General features: G+C 34.6%; 1 protein-coding gene and 1 long non-coding RNA gene across 6 annotated transcripts in view; one reads left to right on the top strand and one right to left on the bottom strand.

Annotated features, from left to right (window-relative positions):
- LOC141389338 (acyl-CoA Delta-9 desaturase) overlaps window positions 1–992 on the top strand; it is a 122457-nt gene extending 121465 nt beyond the window's left edge. For all 5 annotated transcript variants that reach the window (XM_073960702.1, XM_073960704.1, XM_073960705.1 and 2 more), the window contains exon 5: window positions 4–992. In XM_073960702.1, the coding sequence (XP_073816803.1) occupies window positions 4–400 (397 nt within the window). In that variant the 3' untranslated portion in view covers window positions 401–992. The remainder of the gene's footprint in view (window positions 1–3) is intronic.
- The window catches only part of LOC141389341 (uncharacterized), a 69619-nt gene that overhangs the window by 5409 nt on the left and 37220 nt on the right, over window positions 1–26990 (bottom strand). The window lies entirely within an intron of this gene.

Raw genomic sequence — 26990 nt, 5'->3', positions numbered from 1 at the left:
CAGACGCATTAACCCCCGGGAAAATGTTTTGGTTTCATTTGTTGCCATGGGTGAGGGCTGGCACAACTACCACCATGTCTTCCCCTGGGATTACAAGGCAGCTGAATTGGGCAAATATTCTTTGAATTTGACCACAATGATTTTGGATGGCTTTGCCAAGATTGGTTGGTGCTGGGATAGGAAAGAACCCTCCAAGGATTTGGTTAAACGTACCTTAGACAAATACGGTGATGGCACCCATCCCTCAGCCCCTGAAGACAAAGATCATCATCACCATGAACATTTACCCGAAGTTCCTGATCCCGAATATGATTGTGATGATGATGCCGAATCGTCAAGTACCGAAAGCACAAAACTGGATGAAAACGACAATCTATCAAAGAAATCGGTTTTAGCTTAAGCAACATATCCGTGGTGGATTGTTTTCATATTATGGGGCCAACACACACATACATATGTACACTTATTTATATATATATTTTAACATTTATTTAAAACATATTGGCCGTAACGACAACACAAAATTTCATCATCATAGCAAAGCCTCGGCTGCTGAAATTTCTTTAGAAATACGGGTTTTGATCATTATTTACATCAACACGAAACAACAAACCAACAAAACAAAAAAAAAACTTTAATTAATTTATAAGCAGGGGTACAATGATGCAATACACACACAAACACACGAATACAAACCAACATAAACATATGAGACAAAAAAATAAAAAAAACGTTTTTAGTTTTAGTGGTGAGCACTTTTTCTTTGAAAACAAAAAAAAAACAACAAAAGTGAAACGCTTAAAATACAAAAATAATTTTCTCTCATTATTTTATTTACCTTATATTATGAATATATTAATATTTGTATTGTTGTGCACTAATTTAAGTACGTGCCTATGTAATTAGCTGTACACATTTGTAATAGGTTTAGTGATGGGGGCGCTAGTAGCCCCAAATACCGATAATAAAACAAAATATATTTTAAGATTATATTTCATTTCGTGTTATTATTATTTTTCATACATGGGATATTGTAGCTGCAGAGCACTTAATATTTATTATCTTCAACACAAACATCCACCGAAATATAGGATTAATAATGAAATGGGAAGTATCGAAGAAGATACCTATGTACGAATGTATGTAACCTTGTTAAAATCGATCAAGAAAGAAAACTGTGAAAGTGACAAAAAAAAAAACAAAATTTTGTTTTATTAAAAACTTTTGTTTGGCTAGATTCCGCAGAATTCTTTCAAACAACCCCAAATGTATCGAAAGCATGTTATGGCCCGCAGTTTGGTATACGGACAATATTCAACCTTGAATTTTTTGACTAGCACTCATAGTGAGGATATTGCTGTGCCAAAAACTTAATTACATTTTCTATGAAGAGACAGACATTTTCAGTGAAATTTAGTAGGCGTTTGCGGGGTATCGTAAAACTGTGCTCCACCGAAGTTGATTTTTAAAGACAAATGTCAAGTCCAAAACATGGGTCATAAAAGTCGATTTTTAAAGCCAATTTTGAACAACAAACTATGGTCGATTAACGTGGATTTTTAAAAACAATTTTCATGCCCAAACTGTGATCCATAAACGTGGATTTTAAAATACAATTTTCAAGCCCATTATCTGGTCCATAAAGGTGGATCTTTTCAGACAATTTTCAAGCCCAAACTGTGGTCCATAAACCTGGATTTTTAAAAAAAAGTTGATTTTATAGACAATTTTCAAGCTCAAACTGTGGTTCATAAACGTGGATTTTATAGACCATTTCAAGCTCAAACTGTGCTGTATAAACGTGAATTTTCATTTTAGAGACAAGTTCAAGCCCAAACTGTGATCCAAAAACGTGGATTTTGAAAGACAATTGTCAAGCCCAAACAGTAGTCCATAAACATGGATTTTTAAAGTCCATTTTCAAGCCTATTTCCAAGCCCAAATTGTGGTCCATAAACCTGGATTTTTTAAGCCCAAAAACTTTATTTTAAATACAATTGTTAAGCCCAAACTGTGATCCATAAAAATTGATTTTTAAAGAGAATTTTCAAGTCCGGATTGTGATCCATAAACGTGGATTTTTAGAGACAATTTCAAGCCCAAACTGTGATCCAAAAGTTGGATTTTTAAAGGCAATTTTCAAGCCCAAATGGTGGTTCACAAACCTGGATTTTTAAAGTCCATTTTCAAGCACATACTGTCGTATATAAACATGGATTTAAAGACAATTTTCATGCCCACACTGCGAACGAAAAACGTTGATTAAGGACGATTTTCAAGCCCAAACTGTGGATTTTTAAAGATGATTTTCAAGCCCAAATTGTGGTCCATAAAAAAATTGGTTTTTAAAGATTATTTTCAAGCCCAAATTGTGGTCCATAAACGTGGATTTTTAAAGACAATCTTCAAGCCCAAACTGTGGTCCATAAACCTGGATTTTTAAAGTAAATTTTCAAGCCTAAATTGTGGTCCATAAACCTGGATTTTTTAAGTTCATTTTCAAGCCCAAATGGTGCTAATTAAACCAGGATTTTAAAGGCAATTCTTAAGCCCAAATTTGATCCATAAAAGTTGATTTTTTAGAGGCAATTTTCAAGCCCAAACTGTGATCCAAAAACGTGGATTTTGAAAGACAATTGTCAAGCCCAAACTGTGATCCATATACCTGCATTTTTAAAGACGATTTTCAAACCCAAATTGTGGTCCATAAAAGTGGATTTTTTAATTTCTAACCCAGGCCATGCAAACAGCCTCAAAATCCATACATGGATACCAGAGACATCCTCTAAGGAATCCATGGTATGACCAGGGTAGTCTTTCTGCTACCGAAGAGAAAAATGCAGCATACAAGGCTACTCTACAATCAGTAGCACAGCGTAGCGCACGAGAGAGGTATCCGGAAAAAAGAGAGAGGACAAACGTCTTTTTCGCCGGAAAAATTGAAAAATTGAAGAGCAGTAGTGTGAAAAAATCGGTATATAAAGGAGCCAGAATAAAGTCCAAAAATTCTACCAAAGAGTGAAACATCAAACTGATGGCTTTGGTACAGGCAGATCCTCCTGTAGTGTTGGCCTCCACTAGGTAATTTGGTAACTGATACAGATAGTGTGCTCGGGATATGGAAAGAGCATTTTTCCAAACTGTTGGTATCCAATACTAGCGAAGACGACGAAGATGCGGTATCTTCTAGAAGGTGGTATTGAATATGTACCGTCCGGCCAAGATGAGGTAAAAACAGCAATAAACCGGCTGAAGAATAATAAGGCAGCAGGAGACGATTACCTACCAGCGAGGTATACAAAACCGGAGACGACACGCTGATAAGGTATATGTATTCGCTAGTTAGTGGTAGGAAGAACGCGTACCCGGTGATTAGTAGCACAGCGTAGCGCACGAGAGAGGTATCCGGAAAAAAGAGAGAGGAGAAACGTCTTTTTCGCCGGAAAAATTGAAAAATTGAAGAGCAGTAGTGTGAAAAAATCGGTATATAAAGGAGCCAGAATAAAGTCCAAAAATTCTACCAAAGAGTGAAACATCAAACTGATGGCTTTGGTACAGGCAGATCCTCCTGTAGTGTTGGCCTCCACTAGGTAATTTGGTAACTGATACAGATAGTGTGCTCGGGATATGGAAAGAGCATTTTTCCAAACTGTTGGTATCCAATACTAGCGAAGACGACGAAGATGCGGTATCTTCTAGAAGGTGGTATTGAATATGTACCGTCCGGCCAAGATGAGGTAAAAACAGCAATAAACCGGCTGAAGAATAATAAGGCAGCAGGAGACGATTACCTACCATCGAGGTATACAAAACCGGAGACGACACGCTGATAAGGTATATGTATTCGCTAGTTAGTGGTAGGAAGAACGCGTACCCGGTGATTAGAACTTGAGCATCCTGTGCCCGTCCACAAGAAAGGAGATAAGACAGTATGCTCTAAGAACAGGGTGATAAATCTTCTCCCTATTGCCTACAAGATAGTGTTATGGATATTATGCGAAATACTATAGACTATGGTGAACGATATAATTAGGCCATACCAATGCGGCTTTAGTCCGCAGACCAGATATTTACCCTGCGGTAAATACTGGAGAAGACCCAAAAGATGCAGATCGACACCTACTACCTTTTTGTCGATTACATATAAAGCAGTTTTCGACAGTCCCCTACGCTCAAAGGTAGTCCAAGCCATGTCTGATTTGTAACAGGACTTTAACTGATAACCGGTCCTCAGTTGAAATTGGAAAGAACCTATCCGATGAGTTTAGTACCAAAAGAGGTTTCAAACAGGGAGACAGCCTTTCGTGTGACTTATTCAACATATTGCTGGAAAAGGTTATACGAAATGCAGATGTTAAAAGAAATGACACAATTTACACCAATAGTCACATGTTACTTGCTTATGCTGATCATATAGACAGGACTGATACCTTTAAGAAAGTTTAAGTAGAATCTGCTATAATGGGTCTGGTGTTAAACGGCGATAAGTCCAACTTGATGGTGTCGAAGCGCAATGCGTCCATCGGACCAATTGTCGACGTTGGTTCCTATAATTTTGAGGTAGTTTAAGACTTCGTCTACCTCGGAACCGCCTAAAAACAACAAACAACATCAGCTATTTTGGCTTAGCAGTTTAAAAACAAAGCCACATCTCGTCAAACACATGTAACACTTTACAAAACACTGCACAGTGGATGCGTCCAACGACAAAAATCAAAAAAAGCATCTCTTCATTTCATCTTCGAACTTTTGTGGGGGAGGTACAGGAAGGAGTGGACTGATGTAGCTCATCTTCGAACTTAAACTAAGTTTGGGCAAAATATTACTAAAGTCAAAATTTGAACCGAATTGGTTCATCCGTTCGAGAGTTATCGTGCGCTCCAGCCAGCAGGACAGACAGACAGACGGACGGACATGGCTAGATTGGCTCCAAATTGTCTGAAACACATTTCGTCCAAACATACTTGGGGTCTAAAACCATTATTTCGATGAGGCACATTTTCATCGTATCAAAGTGTATATACCCTCCTTAGCCTAAAGGCTGAGGGTATAAAAATAAATTTTTTTGCGAGCACATCTGCGATTATTGTACTTAGGTTGAGAAAAAAATTGTGGTTTCAAATATGTTCGCGTTCACAAAATTGGATGCTGCACCCAAAAGTTATAGGGGATTTTGTTCGCTTATAAAGAAAAAATATTTAAAAATTCCCTTTGGGTTTTAATAAGAAAATATATGTATAAATCGTTAACAGAGTGTTATATCTATCCGCTGATGTTAAAATATTTCTAAATTTGTTTTTATTTTCGCGGAAAATCAACAAAGTTAAAAAGCGCGTAATTCGCCAATCCGTTTAAATCAGTTAAGGTGCATGTGCTCTTCGGATACAGGGAGTCCATGTCTATCAATATGCATGGATTTTCCCATATTTCGTTCAGCGGCCAAAGTGTGCCATCAGTTGCATCTTACTATTCAAAAAAACCTTCAAGTGGGCAAAAATTACGCGATGTGCATATGATTATAAGGTGCATCCGATTTCAATGGCCGCCTATTAAAAACAAGAACTGCGGATGTGCCACCACATTCTATTTTGGGATAAATAGGGATATTACTCCCGAATCTTTGTAATTTGTGACACTTCTTTTTGGCAAATATTATAATCACGTATAAAGGATTACATTTATGTAAAAATAATCAAAGAAAATCGCGGTTCAATTCGCGGAATTGTCAAAATATATTTTTGCAGATTTTCCTACTTTCAAGGTATCTATATTCGGCGTTTTAGTGGATGGATTCGATCGCGGAAAGGCCTATTAGGTCCGGCACGTAAAAAAACTAAAATCACGCGGGTTTCAGGGGTACCTGTACGACAGTTGTAAATTTAAAGCCACAAAATAGGGGTTTTTCAGAAAATTTACGCACCAAATTTTCGCCTTTGGACTCCTATTACTAGGAAGCTGTACGGAGCACACTCATGAGACATACATCGAACGACGTGGAATCGTGAGTTCTACAATCCTATTAACTAGTTTGGATTATTATCTAGTTGCACCCTCTAATTATAAGAAAAATTCGAAAAACACTGAAATCAAAACTTAAAAATGTCAGCATCGATTTTAGGGGGATGCAGTGTATACACTAGAACCATGTTGCACAAGGGGTATTCTTTAGTTCTTTCCTTGAACACAGGTTTGAATTTTGCGTGGTTTGGCCAGAAATCAAGAAAGAACACAAAAAACTTGTTTACTTCAACACATTTTTCCCATTTTTTTATATTACCACCAACGCAGCTTCCACGAAAATTATTTGTTATGGCCCATACTAGGAGATCGTGGCTAAAACACTTCAATTAATATAAATATATTCATATTATATAAAATATATTATCAGTTCGCGACTTATTAAATGGTGAACCTCAACTTCAACGATTGTAAAACTTTTTTGATTATTACCATATACACTTTCATACGGGAAAAATGTGCCTCCATGAATGTTTGGACGAAATCCGTTTCAGACAATTTGGAGTTGATTTAGCCATGTCCGTCCGTCTGTCTGTCTGGCTGGAGCGCAAGATAACTCTCTAACGGATCAACCGATTTGGTCCAAAATTTGGTTTTCGTAATATTTTGTCCAAACTTAATTTAAGTTCGATGATGGGTTACATCGGCCCACTCCTTCCGGTACCTCCCCCATAAAAGTTCGAAAATGTTCGGAAAATTTGTGCGTACGATAATTCTTGAAGGGAGTTAATTCTTGAAAGGAGTAACCGATTTGGTCCATACTTTGCACATGGTGAAATGCCTACCAGACTTAGATGAGGTTCCAATAGGGCCCACTCTTTCGGGTACCTCCCACACAAAATTTCGGATAAGTTTAGTTTAGGACCTGCTCTCGAATCGCTTTGATTTTTGTTGAATCAACTTGTATTCACTGCCCCCCATACGTCGGTACGAGTTTAATCAGGAGCAAGTCTATACTTCCTGAGAAAATAGACTGACATGTGCAAAAAAACCTATGACACCGTGTATAGTGGTTGGATCGCAAGATAACTCTCGAACGGATCTGCCAATTCGGTCCAAAATTTGGCCTTCGTAATATTTTGTTCAAACTTAGTTTCAGTTCGAAGATAAGCGCTTCAGGTACCTACACAACAAAAGTTAAAAAACGTTCGGAAAAATTGTGTGCGCTATAACTCTTGAAAGGAGTGATCTATTTGGTCCATACTATACACATTCTAATATATCTACCAGGTATAGATCAGCTTCAAATATGGTCTATATTTGTATACTCTTTCATGTACCTCCCACACAAAATTTCGGATAAGTTCACTTTAAGGCGTGCTCTCGAATATCTTTGATTTTTATTGAAGCAACTCGCATTCGCAGCTTCATACAGCCCGAAAGGGGTAAAAATCCCCTATGGCACCATATGTAGTGGATGGAGAGCACGATAACTCTCGAACTGATCAATCGATTTGGTCCATACTTTGCCTTCGTCATATTTTGTCCAAACTTAGTTTCAGTTCTAAGATGGGCAACACCGGCCCACACCTTCCGGTACATCCCCCAATATTTAAAAAATGTCACTAAAATTGTATGCACGATATCCTTGAACGAGGCAACCAATTTGGTCCAAACTTTGGATTTCCTTATATGTTCACCAAATTTAGTTTATCTCGGCCCGTATCGGTCCTCTCCTTTGTGTCTAAGTGCAGTTTAGGGTCTGTTCGAAGATCCTTTGGAAATGTATACCGATGCTGTTCGTTGTGGTCCTGTTTACAGGGATATTACGTTTTCGTGGACAAGTATGCTTCCTGGCATACTGGTCCAAAATAGACAAAATTCAGAAAAGACGGTTCGATCGATGTCCGTACATGAAAGTTTCAATTCACATAGGCTAAGGCTATATCTCTGTCGGCAAAGCCGACTGATACTTGTTCGTATGTACGTTCATTAAAATGTTGGTTTCCGCTTGTAATCATTTTTATTGATCCTATTAGAGATTTCATTTATCATGGTAACATGGAACATCTCTGAAAACTCGCGTTGGAAAATATCTTGGTGGTTTTCTCTTTAATAAAAAAGTTTTTTTGGGACACCCTAATGTTGGACCACTCAGAATCATAGATCTATTAAACAATTTTTACACTGAGAACCAAAATACATTATTACAAGGAATTCGGCAGAAAAGCTGCGGGAGGTTTACTGTTGAGTCCCATGCCAAATTTGCCACTGGGTAATTTTGCTGCAGTTGAATTATCATACCAACAAAACATCGAACATGCCAAAACAAACATACAATGTCGTAGGCGTAACAATCACCCACGATCTGATTGGTCTGAACACAAGGAATTTTAGTTCTTTGGTACCCACGGTGTGCCTTAACCAAATTTAAATGGAAGGTGCTTACACCTGGGAAGTTTTTGCAGATTCTGAAACTACAAGGCTCATAGATGAGAAATCTCAAGAAACAAAAAAAATCGCCGCAGGGATTTTCAAATAAATCGCGATTTAAGTTCACATTTTTAGGGGTTCTTTAGGTTTTCACGATTTTGCTTGGAAACCGCGAGTAAATGGACATAAGGAAAATGTTGTAGCTGTGAAAATTCTCCACAAGATTGACCTTTATGATATTTTCATAGGTTTTACCGTTTTTGTGATATAGAAGTTCAAATTCAGACAATGCTGTGACTGTATCGCCTCCTTATAAAACAATATCATGCTCAGTGCGCCTTAACTAATTTTTGATGAAAATCGCTTACACATGGGAAGATTTCGCTGATTCTGAAACAGCAATGTTCATAGATAAGAAAAATAAAAAAAATCAGAAAAAAATCGACGGAAGAATTTTTAAATAAATCACGATCAAAATTCACAATTTTATGTGTTTTTTAGGTTTTCACGATTTTGCTTTAAAACCGCAAGTCGTATCGAAATGAGTCTAAAGAAAATGTTGTAGCTGTGAAAATTCTCTATAAGACTGGCATTTAGGTTTTTTTCGTAGGTTTTATCATTTTTGAGATATAGAGGTTCAGTTTGAATTTTTATGTTTTTATCTTAAGTCTTCAAGATTTTGCTTGGAAACCGCAAGTCCTATCAAAATGGGACTAAAGAAAATGTTGAAGCTCTGAAAATTCTCTACAAAATGGGATGGGATTTATTTTTTACTAGGTTGTACCATTTTCCAGATATATACGTTTAATTTGGGAAATTGCAGTTATGACATTGTTTTATAAGGAGGCGATACAGTCAGTGCATTGTCTCAATTTGAACCTCTATATCTCAAAATCGGTAAAGCCTACGAAAATATCATAAAGGTCAATCTTGTGGAGAATTTTCACAGCGAAATCGTGAAAACCTAAAGAACCCTTAAAATGTGAACTTAAATCGCGATTTATTTGATAATCCCTCCGGCGATTTTTTTGTTTCTCGATATTTCTCATCTATGAGCATTCTAGATTCAGAATCTGCAAAAACTGCCCAGGTGTAAGCACCTTCCATTTAAAATTAGTTAAGGCGCACCGTGTACCGTTAATAAAACATTAAACTTGTCTCGTATACAAAATCCATTTTTTGTTTTTTTTTCTAAGAAACATTCAGTCTTTTTGGTACAGTCTATATATTAACTTGAAATAATAAAGTTCCTGAATTGTATCTTTTTTGTGAATATAAAAATATAGTTTTTTATTGAAAGTGAATTTCAGAACAAGAAAAAGCGCTTGCCCTCATAAGTTTACTATGCAATATGAACTCTTGCATTACAACAAATTCGTTTGAACAATATGTTGGTAACAGTAAAATACCACAATGCAGGATGATTCGTTATATGGAAACCACGCGGAAACTTAGACCTAGGACTGCAATATTTTTGTTAGGGTATTTTCAGGTCACTAGGACCCATTGATAAAAATTTTTGTCACACCTTCCCTTGTAAGTGCCACTACTGTGCACTGATACTACCCGTTCTAATGTATGGTTCCGAACCATGGATACTTACGCAAGCAGATAAGGCAGTGTTTGGTGTGTCCGAGGGAAAAATTCTTCAAAAGATCTACGAGCCAATCTTCGTTGACGGTGAATATCGACGTCGTATGAAAAATGAGCTATATGAACTATACAACGATATCAGTGTTGTTGAACGAATGTAGATACAACGATTGCGTTGTCTAGTCCATGTCATAAGAATGAGCGATAATGAACCCGCTAAAAAGGCGTATAAATACGGCCCGCACAAGGCGGTTCATACAGTACTGGAAGGCCAAGGCTTCGTTGGAGCGAACAAGTGAAACGAGACATCAGAAAAATCTATATCTCAGATTGGAAAAATAAAGCTACAAACAGAGAGAAATGGAGATTTTTTCTTAGTTCGTCTTATGGAACAAATGTTATGTTATGGGCCACCTAAGTAAGTAAATAATACACTTTCTGATAACAAATGAATCACTTTACTTCGAATAAATATTAAAATGAAAATTTTCAAATTATATGGAAATATTACATTATAATTTAAACATTGACATCAAATTCAAGTTTAGGTGATCTGTTGTTAATCAAGTCACAAAATAGGTCACAAAAATCGTTACGGAATATTATTAAATTTACTTGGAATGTTCTCTTTTTCTCGAACAATTTTAGTTTAGTTAATCGTATTGATGATTAACTAAACTAACATTGTTCGAGAAAAAGAGAACATTTCAAGCAGTTTTAATAATATACCATAACGATTTTTGTGACCTATTTGGTGACTAGATTAACAACATAACACCTAAACTTGAATTTGATGTCAATGTCAGAAGAAATTCCAGTTACATATGTAAATATTTATAATTTTGTTTGACCATTCTATTATTTACATATTACATAATTAGTATGTATCTAAAGCCGACTACGTTATATATATGATAAAAATGTGTATTTTCTATTTTGTGTTATCAAGAAACAATTGACCGGAAAACGAGCTATTCAAATTTAACGATGATACTGCATCCGTCTTGCATTCATATGTGCAGCAATGGAGAGCACAGTGGGTGAAAAGTAAATCATTATCGAGTTTTTTTATAAAATATGTTTTTGTTTTGACCAGAGCTTTGGAATGGAGCCATTTTAGGTCAGACTTCAACTCCAGTCCAATTTTTTTATGACTCAACTCCGTAGTCGACTCCGAAAATAAATTTCCCCACTAAAAATGTTTTATTTTATTTATTATATTAACTTGTAGTAAAAACAATGTTAATTAGACATAGAATTGGCTACAATGGCCATCAGCTATTTTTTTTTTTTAATATTTACTGAAATTTATCTGTATAGGTCCATAGAACGGTAACACCGATGTTTGGTATTTTTAAAGTTGTGTCCTCAATATCCCACCGAAATGACTTAAATTTGGTATTTAATTTTTGTTGGGGGTATAAAACTTTAAACTTGAAAGTTGTCGGTATGGGTCCACGCCTTCGTATAGCGCCCAAAGAACGGTACCCCCGATTTTCGGTATTCTGAAGGTTTTTGTCTCATTAAAGCACCGAAATAGCTGAAATTTGATATTTAGTCTTCGTTGGCGGTATAAAACTTTCCACCTGAAATTTGTCGGTATAGGCACTAATCTTCATATAGCCCCCATTTTCGGTATGTATTTTGAAGATTGTTACCTCAATATCCCACCGAAAAGGCTGAAATTTGGTATTTAGTCTTCCCACCCAAATACAAGATTCCAAATTTCATATAGCATTTACAAATTTTCGGTATTTTGAAGATTTTGGCTCCAATATCCCACCGAAACGATTTAAATTTGGGATTTAGTCTTCATTGGGGACATAACAGTTTTCTCATCTTCATATAGCCCCCATTGAACGGTAAGTTTTAGCCCCATTATTCAAACGGAATAACTGAAATATGCCACCTTGTCTTCGCTAAAGGGGATACATAGAGGTACAAAACATCCCCTACAAAAAATCAGACAGTATAGGTTCACGTTTCGTATAGCCCCACATATCAGCGTAATCACCATTTAAGGTTTTTTGAAGATCTTAGACATATTTTTCTACCCAATTGGTCGTTAATTGGATTTTTGTGTTCCCGGAAGATAGAAAAAATACTGGTATTGCCCAATTTTATATATTTCAAGGGTTTTTTGTCAAATTTTCGAAACGAGATTGCTGTAATTTAATATTGTGTGTTGCCAGGGGCTCAAAAGCTCAATTCGGAGAATTGTAAATATTGATCCATGTTTTGGAAAGAACTACTATGACGCATCATATGAGCTCTTTCGAAGGGAGTATTACACCGTGCGACAATTTCCAAATAATTGCGTTACACCTGAACCAGGCTATATACGTCTGAAACTATAAGAAAAATTGAGTAAAATGACCCTTAAAATTTTTCATTTTCTCATCCTGTTGACCTTTTAAAGGACATTCAAATTTCAAAGGACAACATTTTTCAAAAAAATATTTTAAAAACTTGTACTCATCAAAAATGTCCTTGAAAAATTAAGTGCTAAAAATACTTTGAAAACATCCTGCAATTTGTTTCACAAAAATATTTGTTAATATCCTTTATGTAGTGCAACACTTCCCGAAATTTCAATATCCTAGCTTTGTAAGTTATTTTTTAATTTATATTTACATGAAATTCTTCATAGAAAAACAAAACATTTTATTTTATATCAATGTGTGACACGTACAAAATTTAAAAAAAAAAAAAAAACAAGTAAGAAAGGCCGAACTTTTTATACCCTCCACCACGAACTGTATTGAAGTGAATAACAACAATTAGTCTTATTTCGTTTATGAACGTACTAAACTCTTCCTTTTATTGCAGGAGTAGGATAATGAGGCTAAAACCTTCAAATACCGAAAATCGGGAGATATGGTCCTATGGGGTCTATATCAAAACCTTTACCTATATAAACATATTATGGTATAAATATTTCTTAGCCTGTGGAAACACAAAATACAAACTTACAACCGATTCGGTGGTCAAATGGGACTAATCCATTCAAAATATCTTAAAGTGACGCATACTATATATGGGGCGTTATATGGGGGCTCTACTAAAACGTGGACCTATATAAACAAACTTTAGTAGAAATGTTTTTAGCCTCTAGAGACACAAAATACCAAATTACCACAAATTCGGTGCTCAAATGCGACTAATACATTCAAAATATCTTAAAATGACGCGTACTATATATGGGGCGTTATATGGGGGCTATACCAAAACGTGAACCTATGTAAACATTTTATGGTAGATATGTTTCTTAGCCTCTTGAAACACAAAATGCAAAGTTACAACCGATTCTGTGGTCAAATGGGACTAATACATTCAAAATATATTAAAACGACGCGTACTATACATGGGGCCTTATATGGAGGCTATATCAAAACGTGGACCTATATAAACAAAATTTGGTAGAAGTATTTTTAGCCACTGGAAACACAAAATGCCAAATTACAACCAATTCGGTGGTCAAATGGGACAAATATTCTAAAGCTTCCTTAAAACGACGACGCGTCACGCGTCACTTTGTATGGGGGCTATACGAAAACGTGGAACTACATAGCCCGCTTTCAATACCATAGTCCGCTTTCAATAAGTCCTACATACATGTAATAGATTTGACCAAAATTTCATCCACCTACTTTAATCCGTTCGGAAGCTAGAGTGAATTCCACAGACGGACAGACGGACGGACATGGCTATATCGATGTAGAATTGCACGCTGATCAAGAATATACAGTGGCTCCAAGCGAAAGTCGTACACCTAATGAAATTTTTTTAATTGACATATGGTAAAATTCAAATTTCCTTTACAATTCCATAGAGAAAAAATTTAAAAAAATTTTGACAAGCACATTCACGATTTTTGTTACATGGGTTCAGAAAAAAATCGTGGTTTCAAATATGTTCGCGTTCACAAAATTGGATGCTGCGCCCAAAAGTTATGGGGGGTTTTATTCCCTTATAAAGAAAAAATATTTAAAAATGCCCTTTGTGTTGTAATACCAAAATGTATATATAAATCGGTAACAACATTTAATATCTATTCGTAGACGCCTAAATATTAGCTAAATTTATTTTCATTTTCGCGGAAAATCAAAAAATAATGAAGGAATATTGGAGTAAATTTTATTTATTCTTACTCAGAGTCCATAAAAATCTCTAAAAAATAAATTAAAAATACGTACAGAATCTAGACAATGTGCAGAAAAATGTGATACCAAAATTTTATTGATTAGGATTTTAAATTGCATATTGCAGCTACAACAAAAGACAAAAGTTTATTGTTGGAACATTATTTCAAGAATATATTTTTTGGTTTAATACGAAAAATTTGAGAACATTTTTTGGAGTTATTCTACTATTTCGCTAAATTTCCTAACAAAACCTGAATTATTTTGCTAAAACCTCTTCAAGGAAAATAGTTTATCATCGTGAAAGTATATTTGCATAGTGTGATAAGCAATAGAATTAGAAAATAAAGAGTGATATAGATATTACAATCAAAGAAAAAACATAAAAGTTAAAAACCGTATAACGCGCGAAATAGTTAAAATCAGTTGAGGCGCATGTGCTTTTCGCATAGAGCGAGTGCATCTCTGTCAATATGTTTGCATTTTTCCATGTTTCATTTAACCGCCAAAGTGTGCCATCAGTTGCATCTTACTACACCAAAATGCTTCATGTGGGTAAAAATAACGCGATGTTCATATGATTACAAGGCGCATCCGATTTCAGTGACCCCCTGTTAAAAATACGTCAATAAGACAAATTTTATACAGATTCGTCAAGAACCGCGGATGTGCTACCTGGTTCTATTTTTGGTTAAATACGAATACTACTCCCGAATCTCTGAAATTCATGACACACCTTTTTGACAAATATTATAATCGTGTATAAAGGATTCCATTTATGTAAAAAAATTTAAGGGCAATCGCGGTTAAGTATGCGGATTAGTCAAAATAAAATTTTGCTTATTTTCCTATTTTCAGTGTATCTATATCAGCGGTTTTAGTGGATGGATTCGATCGCGGTAGGGCTCATTGAATCCGGCGCGGAAAAAACCAAAATCACGCGGTGTTCAAGGGTACCTGAGTCACAGTTGTACATTTTTAAGCCAAAAAATAGGTTTTTAAAGAAAAATTACGCACCAAAAATTCGACTTTGGACTCCTATTACTAGGGAGCTGTGGGGAGCACACTCATGAGATATACATCAAACGACGTGGAATCACGAGTTCTACAATCCAATAAACAGATTAGGTCATTATCTGGTTGCGCCCTCCAATTATAAGAAAAATTCAAAAAACCCCGATTTCAAAACTTCAAAATGTCAGCATCGATTTTAGGGGGATGCACTGTATATATCGAGAAGTCACACATTAGAATCATGTTGCCCAAGGGGTATTCTTCAATTCTTTCTTTGAGCTCAGGTCTGAATTTTCCCTGGTTTGACCAGAAATCAAGAAAAAACACAAAAAAGCTTGCTGACTTCAACACATTTTTATCCATTTTTTTATATTACCACCAACGCAGCTTCCACGAAAATTATTTGTTATGGTCCATATTATGAGATCGTGGCTAAAACACTTCAGTTAATATAAATATATTCATATTTTATAAAATATATTAACAGTTCGCGACTTATTAAATGGTGAACCTCAACTTCAACGATTGTAAAACAATTTTGAATATTACCATATACATATCTCCGATACAAAAAGGGATATGAAGAAAGTATTTACGCAGCTTTATAGTGCATTTAGTCGACAATTTAGAAACACGATATAATAAAATAATCAACCCGTTTACATTGTTATAAAATTAAAATATCTAAAATACTAAGAATTTTAGCACCAAGCGAAAGTCGTACAGCAATTATGAAGACAAAATATTTATTAATATAAATCGTCCTTCGGCATATTTCTGGTTTCAATTAAATTCTGCAATCGATTTAGAATATTTTTGACCAGTTTTGAACAGCTGAAGTTTAAAATATGTTGATGTTTGTTTTGAAAATCTCTCCTATAAGGATGTCTGGAAGTATAAGTCTTCTGGAGACATTTTCCATTTATAGAACCACTATATACGATTTATTGTTCAAGCTTGGACTACAGTCCAGCCAACCCATGTTATTGCAACAATTATATAATACCAGTGGTCGCAAATAATAAGCTTTTATGCTTGAAGTCAGAGTTTTGGCAGAAAGAACAACGCTTACCTTGACCAATACATTATTCGCCAGGTAGTGAGAACTCATTTTAATTGTAAAATCTCACAGTTTGATTCCCAATGACTTCAAAAAAATTATAAAACAAAGATTCAAATCTGAAAGATAAGCCCCACACACTCACAAATACACTGATGCGTTATGTTCTATTATTCGTGTAGTAGGCATGAAGCAATTTGTGGGATTTTTCGCAATGTAATGCCAGGTTTCGCACAGAACTTGTTGGATATATGAAAATTACACTCTTTTAAGAAAATTTATGCATTCATCGCTATTGTTTTGATATTCTAAACATCGCTCTTGGATAAATTTATGTATAGCTTTTTTACGCCTTTTTTTTATCACCAATTGACAAGGTATTTATGTTGTAAAAATTTGACTGCACATTGGAAAAATAAGCTTCCAAATATTTTTCTCAATCGATTAGAGTGTCTGGACACTAAAAATCAACTCATTTTGCACTTCGTGTATTAAACTATCCAAAAGAAAATATTATTTTTTTAATGTTTGAGTTATTTTAAATATTTCATATGTGTATTTTTCTTATTAGTAGATATCAAGGTATTGAATAGCTTTGCAGTTTTAATTTTCGATATCTGCTGAGTCTAAAAAAATTGATTTTGTAAAGTTGAATAAATCATTTTCTCATGTTGTTTCATACAAATAATTTTTGTTTCATTTTTACGCTTCTTTCCCATTTAACCTTACACAAGTTTCCAGAATTGACCCTCTCAATTGTAAAGAAGCACAGATGTTACACTAAATCGATCGTAGGATTTAACAAAAAACAGGATTATGTACTAGAATTTATTGTATTAACAAATACGTTGTCTTTATAATTGCTGCACGACTTTCGCTTGGTGCTAAAATTCTTAGTATTTTAGCTAATTTAATTTTTCAACAATGTAAAAGGATTGATTATTTTATTATATCGTGTTTCTAAATTGTCGACTAAATGCACTAAAAGGCCGCGTAAATACTTTCTTTATATCCCTTTTTGTGCCGGAGATATAAGTCAATTAAAAAAAATTCATTAGGTGTACAACTTTCGCTTGGAGCAACTGTACATATGGGGATTTCTGAGTGAAATCGGACACTTTTTCAAGATGAGGTTTTTGATTTCCTTTATATTTTGCTGTGGTGATGCTGCTGATTAACGAAACATTTTAGTATATTTTCAGATATTTTTGACTAACGGTTCCAGAGATATCGCGCCTTGAAAAAGTCAAATTCTGTAAAAACTACATGCAAAGAAATACTCATAACTTCTTTAATATTGGTCCCAATTGAAAAAATCGTTTTTTGTATGTTTTGTTGTTTTATCAGCTATTAAATAAAAAGTAGCAAAAAAAATTGCACAGTGGGCTTGGATGCTATTTTCGCGATCTAATATTTAAAATCAATTTTTAAAGATGTTCGACCCCTTCGATTTTCTTTAATTTTTTTGTATTAAACTACGTTCAATTACAAAAATTTTAAGCCCTATGTGGTAATGGGATTCGGACGATAACTATTTTTTTCTGAATTTTTTAAAATTTGTCAATACAATTTTTCCTTTATACCTTTGTCCAAAATTTATTATTTTATTAAAAAAATTAAAAGTTTCATTTATAAATATTTGTTTTGATTTTATATTTATGAATTTATCTCAAACATCTTAAAAACTGCGTCATTTTTCGATTTTGAAAATGCATCAGCGAAAATTCCATTAAAGTTCACTGTGGATTTTTTCTCTATTTTTTATGATAAATATATAACATATAATGATAAATATGTACTCTTAGCTTCAAAAATACAGGAAATACAAATTTTGGACAAAGGTATTAAGGAAAAATTGTATTGACAAAATTTTTTTCAGAAAAAATAGTAATCGTCCGAATCCCATTACCACATATAGCTTAAAATTTTTGTAATTGAACGTAGTTTAACATAAAATTTTTTTGAAAAAATCGAAGGGTGCAATCATGTTTAAAAATTGATTTTAAATATTAAATCCCGAAAATTTGCATTGAAGCCCACTGTATATTTTTCTTTTAAAAATTTCTTTCGATAGCTGATAAAAAAAAACAAATCAAAAAAAAGATGGTCCCATTTGGACCAATATTAAAGAAGTTATGAGTATTTATTTGAACATAGTTCTTTAAAAATGCGATAATTTCAATAGGCGATATGTCTGTACCGTTGGTCAAAAAATAATTTTAAAATATACTAAAATGTTCTGTAGTGCGATTCCGTAACTCCTTAACGATAGAATTAACGACGAATGTCGGTAGTTAACGATAGTTGTCGGTAAGTGCTATTCTGTATACCAATATTATCGATTTTTGTCGGTAAAATATGTCGTTAATTACCGAAAATTGTTGTTAAGTTAACAACCAAAAAAATGTAGTCGTTAAGACTTAACGACAGTCTCTTATGGCAATATTTAGCAGATTTCTTAGCTGATTGATGTTAATATGGCGGTATAGAAGGTAAACTCCGCTTATTCAGGACAATTTTTTTCTGAAGGCTACCCTAAAGAATACACAGTTTTCTTAAAGAAGAAAAACATTAGCTAAAGCTTCAAAAGGACTCAAGGGTGGGACTGTTATAAAGGACCTACTCAAAGAATTGCATACTGCTTTCTAGAAGACTTCCGTTGATATTATTGCCGTATTGAGGACAAAACGTGTAAAGTCAAATGACGGTAACGTGGATCCACGAACATCACTGAAGGAGCTTAAGTCATGTAAAATTTCAAAGCTCAATCTTCATGTGGTGAAACTAGCTCTTCTTTTTTTCGCTGTTCCAATTTCCTGACATACCCCAAAATATGACCTTAACTTTGTAATTAAAAAACTGCGATTTAAATACCAATAATATTTCACCCTTTTTATTTTATTATTTTTAAATCACACGCACAATAAGGAGTGACCCTCTGACCAATGATCCGGAATGATTATTTTTTCTTTTTATCCTAGAATATTCGCTTTTATTGCTTAAAAATACTGAAACCATCTTAAGAAAATCTTCTTTACTGACATCTTTAGAGAAAACTTCGCGGCACCATCCCTCACGATTCAACTAATGTTCTGGCCACAAACATGTTGCTGGGTATTTTGCGTTGCAGCGATATTCCGTGGAATGTAATAACATATGTACATATATCCTGAAACAAAACAACCAAAAACTATACATTGGACATTTGTCGCTTAGAAATACACACATATGTACATACTTGACGCTTTAGGGATTGACCATATCCTTGATACTTGCAGACTCTTATCTAAGGCACATTCCGTCAAAAAGCAGTCATTTGTTCCTCCTTTAAGCGCTTTTTGTTTTAAAGTAGCAAAGAAATACAGATTTCAATTTATAAATATTAAAATCTAACAATTGACATTTTTCATTCCATCGATATTCGTCGGTATGAGTTAACGATTTTTACAATCGGTAAACATAAAGTTACAGAATAGCACATTCGTTAACTCAACCGAATATTTTTGTTAACTACCGATGTCGGTTCGTTATTTAAAAAAGTTACTGAATCGCACTACTGTTGGCTAGGAACATAAATTGAACTAAAAACAATTGAAATCAAAAATTACTTTTCTTCGAACTGTCGGATTTCACTTGAAATTCCCCATATATAGTTTGGGGTCTACAATGATTATTTCGGGTAGTTACAAACGGAATGACAAACATAATATACCCCCCATCCTATGGTGGAGGGTATAATAAAATCACGAACAAACGGTATTCTGATACCGCAGCATGATAGAAGACCAAATATAAGAAGACACGTGTCCCGGCGTTTTTCCCCATCACTTCATTTTTCGCGGTCATGGGCCCCAAAAGTTTGAGGCCTTGTTGTTAAAAGGGATCATTTTGCCAGTATCATTTCTTCTAAAACGCTACGAATTTTAATTTGCTCTCGGAGGAAAAGTTGTAGCTTCTGTCTTAAAGAACTAATTCTGAACACATAAAATCCATCAAACCCTCATTTTATTTTGTTGTCAAAAACAAAGTGGTTGTTTATAAAATTCGCATATACAATTTTTAAATATTTTTAATATAAATGCAACATATAATAGTTCAAGCTAGTGCTCATAGACCAACATATTCGTAAATAATGTTAACATTATTCTACTATAACTACAAAATAATAACAACGGTGAAAATCATTAGAAACGTATGGAATTACATTCTTCCAATAAAAACATAACAAAGAAGAAAAAATTCGCTTTCCGAAAGCGAATTTTATTCGGAAAGCGAATTTTTTCTTCCGAATTTTCGTACAGATTTCTGAACGATTTCGGAATAATGTCGTATGAATTTCGAAGGAAAAAATTTTTCTCTGACGTGTTTTTTATTGATCAATTTTTCTTTGTTATGTTTTTTATTCCGATTTACTTCCGATCTCGTTCCGAAATCTGACCGAAATCCATCTGATTTCAATCCGATATTTCGTTTCGAAATTATGTCAACCACTTCATACAATTTTCGTTGAAATATCGTTACGATTTCGGATCCGACTCGGACGTAGCGTCCGAATTTCTTTCAAATTTCGTTACGATGTCGGTACGATTGGTTTGCTGGGTACCTATGCCTCTGTTGTTGCTTTTGTGTTTGGCATTTCTATGCATTTCAATAAAAGAAGCAACCCCACCATTTATAAATGTGTCTGTTTTTTGTGGCTTTTGGGTTTATATTTATATTTCATCCAAAAAATATTTGTCTGCACCCAAACATGCATTTGTTTGCAGGACCCAAATATTTATTATGTTAGGGTCTGTTGCAAACATATAGTATATGTTTGTTGCAAAATATGTTTGGGACATATATTAGACAGGCCTCTTTTCCTCCGTGTAGGGCCTTGCTTAGAGAGAAAAGGTCAAGTAGGTTTTCATACAGATGACCAGATGCTCTTCTGTTATAAAGAAACGACTTCCTCATTAAAGACGCTTGGTTCTTCAAAAGCCCATAAAAATACCCGTAATTAAAAAATGCAGGAAAATCATCTTAAATCACTTCTATAAATGTCCATTTAGTCGTTAGTACGATTTCTCGTAAAGTACCACAAGATCTTTCTAAGAAGTCCAACAGGTCCTTTCACAGAAGACATTAATGATTTCTATTAGAAAATAAGAGGAGAAGACCAGGGAGTCTCCTATGAGATGACCAGTAAATAGGGGTTTTGGTAGGGAAATCCCGCACCGGGAATTCTCGGTTTTATGGTTACGGGATTTTCCCGGGAAACAAAATCATATTTCCCGGAAAATCGGGAAATATCTTTTTACATTTATCGCAACTAATATTGAATGAATGACTAAACTATGCCTGTCACTTCTATATCATAGAATAAGAATTCGATTAGATTTTACAGAATCAATAAATTACAAAACATTTGGAAATAACTTTTATCTACTCTCTCTTTTAAATGTTTGGCAACATGTATTGTGTGCGACCCTAGTTAAAACGGTATAAATTTTTAGTTGCAAATTCATACTTCCTAAGAAATTAGCTCAAAAACTCAAAAAACCCCCAGAAACGTCAGAAGTATTGTTGTGTTGATCCAATCTCTTATTTTTAAATTTCCCGGGAATGACGATTTTATTATTCCCGTTTCCCGGGAATGTTAAAAATCGGGAAAACCCAAAACCCTACCAGTAAATCTTCTGGAAGATCTTCCCCAAGAATATAAGGAATATGAGACCATGATTCCAATTTGTATTATAAACAATCAGTTGACCCAAAAAAGTTTCCTATATGCATTTTGTAATCAATATATATATATTAAAAGGGTTGTGTTTTAATTATGAGCCTTTAACTGTTTTAAAGAATTTTTTCGGATCGGCTTCACAATATTTCCAAAACTTCGACTCCGAAACCCTGGTTTTTACTATATGGAAACACATGCTTTTTGAAATCTTCCTTTTCGCCACTTCATAAATGTAATATATTAAAAAAACACTATACATATAGCTTTGCATTGAACCGAAAGCTCCCACTGTGTGAAAGTTAATTTACAAACATGCATAGTCCAATGCATCTGAATATTTAATTCAAATTTGTAAATTGTAAAAACGAAAATCCTACATAATAGACCTACATTAATACAATTTATGTTAAATAACTTATTTCATTGAAGCATCTGCCACTGGTTTACATTGATAGGTGGATGAAAACTTAAAGAAGAATAAGGTTGTAAAATCAATGTCATCTGCATCAATCCAGCCGAATCCAGTCAAATAGAAAAACTTGCGGAACTGGTGTTGATCATTTTTCCATGGTGGCCAAACAGATCTAATTATTTGTGTACAGTACAACAAAAATATTTGTCTTATGCTACGGAGCTAGGCTAAGATGTTGTCAATCCAGTGGCCTACGTGCAGTTGGCACGTATGCCAACTAGGTATAAAGAAAGAAATTATTTGTTAGCCAACAACTAGACAAAGTTACAGCAAGAATTCAGCCTTCAATAAGGTACCAAAAAAGCCTTGAGATGAATGTAGTATTTCTTAGAACACCCATGCAAAAGTTTAAGAACCTTTATTGTTCTTTGTTCTGCCTTAAAATGTGTAATAATGCACGTAGGCATGTTGCAAAAGAAGATACAATTTTATGTTTTCATTATCCTTGTCTTTTCTTTGTTCCAAAAAAAAATACAAATACAAAAAATTCTCAGCATTAAATAGCGGCCCTGTAATCAGAAGAGGATGGTTATTGCCATGCGCACACTTGCCGCACATAATAATTTATGCGCATTAACAAAATATTGAACACGCGAAAATAATTGATTTATGCGATGGTCTTAAGTACAAGTCGATTATTTTGGAGATTTAATAAAATTGGTCAACATGTGATTTCCTTTTTTGGTAAAGTTATTTATTTTTCTTGTTTTCTTCGGCAAATAACACCGGCGGCAGCGTGGGCATATGTAAATAAATAAAATGTGAATTTCTATAAATGATTTATGGAGTTTTTGTTTCATATTCGATTGAGGAAGTAGAAATTTAAAATTTTTGTAAGTTGAAGGTCTTAAGGAACTTATGATATGCCATGTTTTAAGACGTACCGGCATGCCATTTTATTACGTGTATGATTCGAGGGGAACTAGAAAAGATTCTGGCCTAACAATGAAAACGCGAATATTTACCATCAAAAAGAGTTTTATTGTTTTCTTAAGTCGTCTCCAGCATGATTTATACACTTGTTCATGCGCTCAAACCAATTCTTGAAACACCTTTTCCACTTCGATTCTAACATTCTATTATGGGCCCAATGACAGGGTTTTAAGGCAACAAGTCACTGCAAGCAGCTGGACCTTTCAGATTTCGTTCCAATGCTTATAATAAGCATACAAATATATCTGCAAAATTTAGTAGAAATCGGTTCAGATATATATAGCTTTCATATATGTATATGTTTCATCCGATTTTATCCGAATTTATATTTAAGCCGCACAATGGTCAATTTAGAACCACGTCCAGAAAATTTGGTTCTGATCGGTTCAGGTATATATAGCTACATATATATAAAACATTATTCAAATCTAGGACGATGTTCGAAATAGAAATCGTCTGAAATGGCTGGACCGATTTTGATAATTATACCCTTAGAATTTATGCTAACGAGGGTATATACACTTTCATACGGGCAAAATGTACCTCATCGAAATAATGGTTTTAGACAATTTGAGTCGATTTAGCAATGTCCATCCGTCTGTCTGTCTGGCTGGTGCGCACGATAACTCTTGAATTTAAGTTCGGAGACGGTCCACTCCTTCAGGCACCTCCCCCACAAAAGTTCGAAAATGTTCGGAAAAATTGTGCGAACGATACGTCTTAAAGGTAGTAACCGATCTGGTCCATACTTTAGACATTGTGAAATTCCTACCTGAAATAGGTGAGGTTCACATATGGACTCAGTCACTCCTTCGGGTACCTCCCACACAAAATTTCGGAAAAGTTCACTTTGATATTTGTTGTAACAACTTGTATTTCCTGCCCCCATCACGACGGTACATGTTTTTTCAGGGGCAAGTCCATACTTCCTGAAAAATTGGCCCAAAAGCTGTAAAAACCCGCTAAGGCACTATGTGTAGTGGTTGCAACGCACGATAACTCTCCAACGAATAAACCAATTCGATCCAAAATTTGGCAGTCATAATATTTTGTGCAGACTTAAATCATGTTCTATAATGGACCATATGGGTCCACTCCTTTGTAGAGCTGGCAAAAAATCGATGGCACTATCGATAATATCGATTGTTATTTAAAAAATCAATATCGCTAGATAGTTTTACCTATCGATATTATCGGAATAAAAATCCCTAACCTGAAATTCATTGAAATATATAGAAATTTCGCTACTTTTCGGTTATGTGTGTGTGAGAAAGTAAGCCCGTAGTCACACGTACACATTTTTCTGTAAAGTAAAATGTATTTTTTTATTTTTTATAAAATAAAGGCAATTGTTTATTCTCCCTCACATTTCTGAGAACTACTTGTGCAAAATTTCAAGAAAATCATTGACATTTCCGCCATTTTCATTTCCAAATTAATGGTGATGACAACTTAACGATAATATCGATAGCAATCGATATTTTAAAACATTATATCGAAAATATCTAATGTTGGGAATATCGATGGTTTGCCAGCTCTACTCCTTTGGGTACATCCCCATTCAAGATTTTCGCTAAAGTGGTGTGCACTATAACTGTCGAAGGCAGTAATCGATTTGGTCCATTCTTTGCACACCGTGATATTTTTATGAGACATAAATCAGGTTGTAAGTTGGACTATGTATGTCAACTCGTTCGTGTACCTCTCTTACAAAATTTCGGAAAAATGCATTTTAGGACCTCCTCTCGAATCGTACAGATTTTTCTTGCAACAGGTTGCACTCAAGGTCCCTATTAAGATTGTACTAGTTTTTTGAGTGGTAAGTCGGCACTTCTTCAGAAAATGACCTGAAATCGATAAAAAAAAACCCAGCAGCAAGTGTAGTGCCTGGTCCAAACTTTGGATCTCGAAATATTGTGTCCTAACTTAATTTATGTTCAAAAGTGGGACCTTTCGGACCACCGCCACCCACACAAATGTTCAACATTTTTGTTTAAGGGTCTGTTCGAGGATCCTATGGATCCGGTTACCCTGTTTACAGCCATAATATATTTTTCGTTATATGTTGACCAACTGAAATGACTGGTGGGTGCGATTTTTATAGAGAAGAATGACTCCCAAAATCCATTCCTTTAGGTACTTCCCCCGCAAAACCTTCGTGCATTAATCCAAACCCATATTTTTGTCGGCACGTTCATATGCCCAAAATTCTGGAACCCCCCTAAATACATACGTTTTTTATACCCTCAGCATATATGCTAACGAGGGTATATACACTTTCATACGGGCAAAATGTGCCTCATCGAAATAATGGTTTTAGGCCCTAAGTATGTTTGGACGAAATCCGTTTCAGACAATTTGGAGCCGATTTAGGAATATCCGACCTTCTGTCTTTCTGTCTGTCTGTATGGCTGGCTGGTGCGCACAATAACTCTCGAACGGATCAACCGATTCGAACCAAATTTTAAATATCGTAATATTTTGCCTAAACTTAGTTTAAGTTCGAAGATGGGCTATATCGGTTCACTCCTTCGGGTACCTCCCCCACAAAAGTGCGTACGATAACTATTAAAGGGAGTAACCGATTTAGTCCATACTTTGCCCATCCTGAAATTTCTACCAGACTTAGATTAGGATCCAATGTGGACTCAATCGATCTTGTCCTTCGGGTACCTCCCACACAAAATTTCGGAAAAGTTCAGTTTAAGACCTGCTCTCGAATCACTTTGATTTTTTAATTAATTCTCTTTCGAGTTGAGCTGTTAGGCCTTTAGAGAAAAATTAAGAGTCTACCGAAGTCCCACGCATCCAACCATTACACTACGTTTCACGGGTGGTAAATCCGATCTTCAGGTGTATTAGGATGTTGTTTTTGTGGCAGACGAAGGCAAAGCTTGGTAACTGGTATATATATCGAACTTCATTAGATAAATGTATATGCGAAATTATGTCAGTTAATTGAAGCGTTCAGAGCACACTTCGACTAACTCCATAAAACAAAAAGTTGAGAAAAGCAATGATGAAATGTATATTGTTTTTAAAAATTCCCCTGATAATATGGATTCAAATATATAAAGTAGTATGCATAATAGCAGGTATAGCTTTCATCTAACGGTATATAAAATAAAATAAAAACAATACTCAACAAACAATCGTTAGTAATGTTGTGGTAATGGTGGAGATAATCGAAGTGTGCACTGAAAAAAGTAATAAAGTTAGGTTTTGAATTTTTTTTTAACGAAAAACTTAGTTTTATACACATATATTAAAGGTTTCACATAAAAATTAATGTTGCTAGTTCGGTTATAAAACAATATTTGTAATTAATTCATGTTAGCTTTATGTTAGCGTCATTCTTCATGGCTAGGTTTACGACGTTTTCGACGTATGTAATATACGTCAAAAATGTATGTTATATACGTCATAATTTTCTAAAGGCCATCTATGGTTTCAACAAAAGCCGAATGAGTATTGCATGTGCACGTTGGGAGCAGAGCTACATTTGAATGTGGAGTTAATCGAAGTGTGCACTGAAAAAAATTGCATATTATTCAGTGGTCAATAAAAACTTGTTATTTAAAGGTGCTCATCTTTATTATTCAGGAAAGATATTATTATCATAAATAGATATGGCGATATCAAAGGCTTTGACACTAAAATCTC

The sequence above is a fragment of the Musca autumnalis genome, unplaced genomic scaffold (genome assembly GCF_047663935.1).
Source record: "Musca autumnalis isolate F117 unplaced genomic scaffold, ASM4766393v1 scaffold_1, whole genome shotgun sequence".
Lineage (NCBI taxonomy): Eukaryota > Metazoa > Arthropoda > Insecta > Diptera > Muscidae > Musca > Musca autumnalis.
The sequence above is the reverse complement of the archived record's forward strand: the minus strand, read 5'-3'. Positions and strand labels throughout refer to the sequence as shown.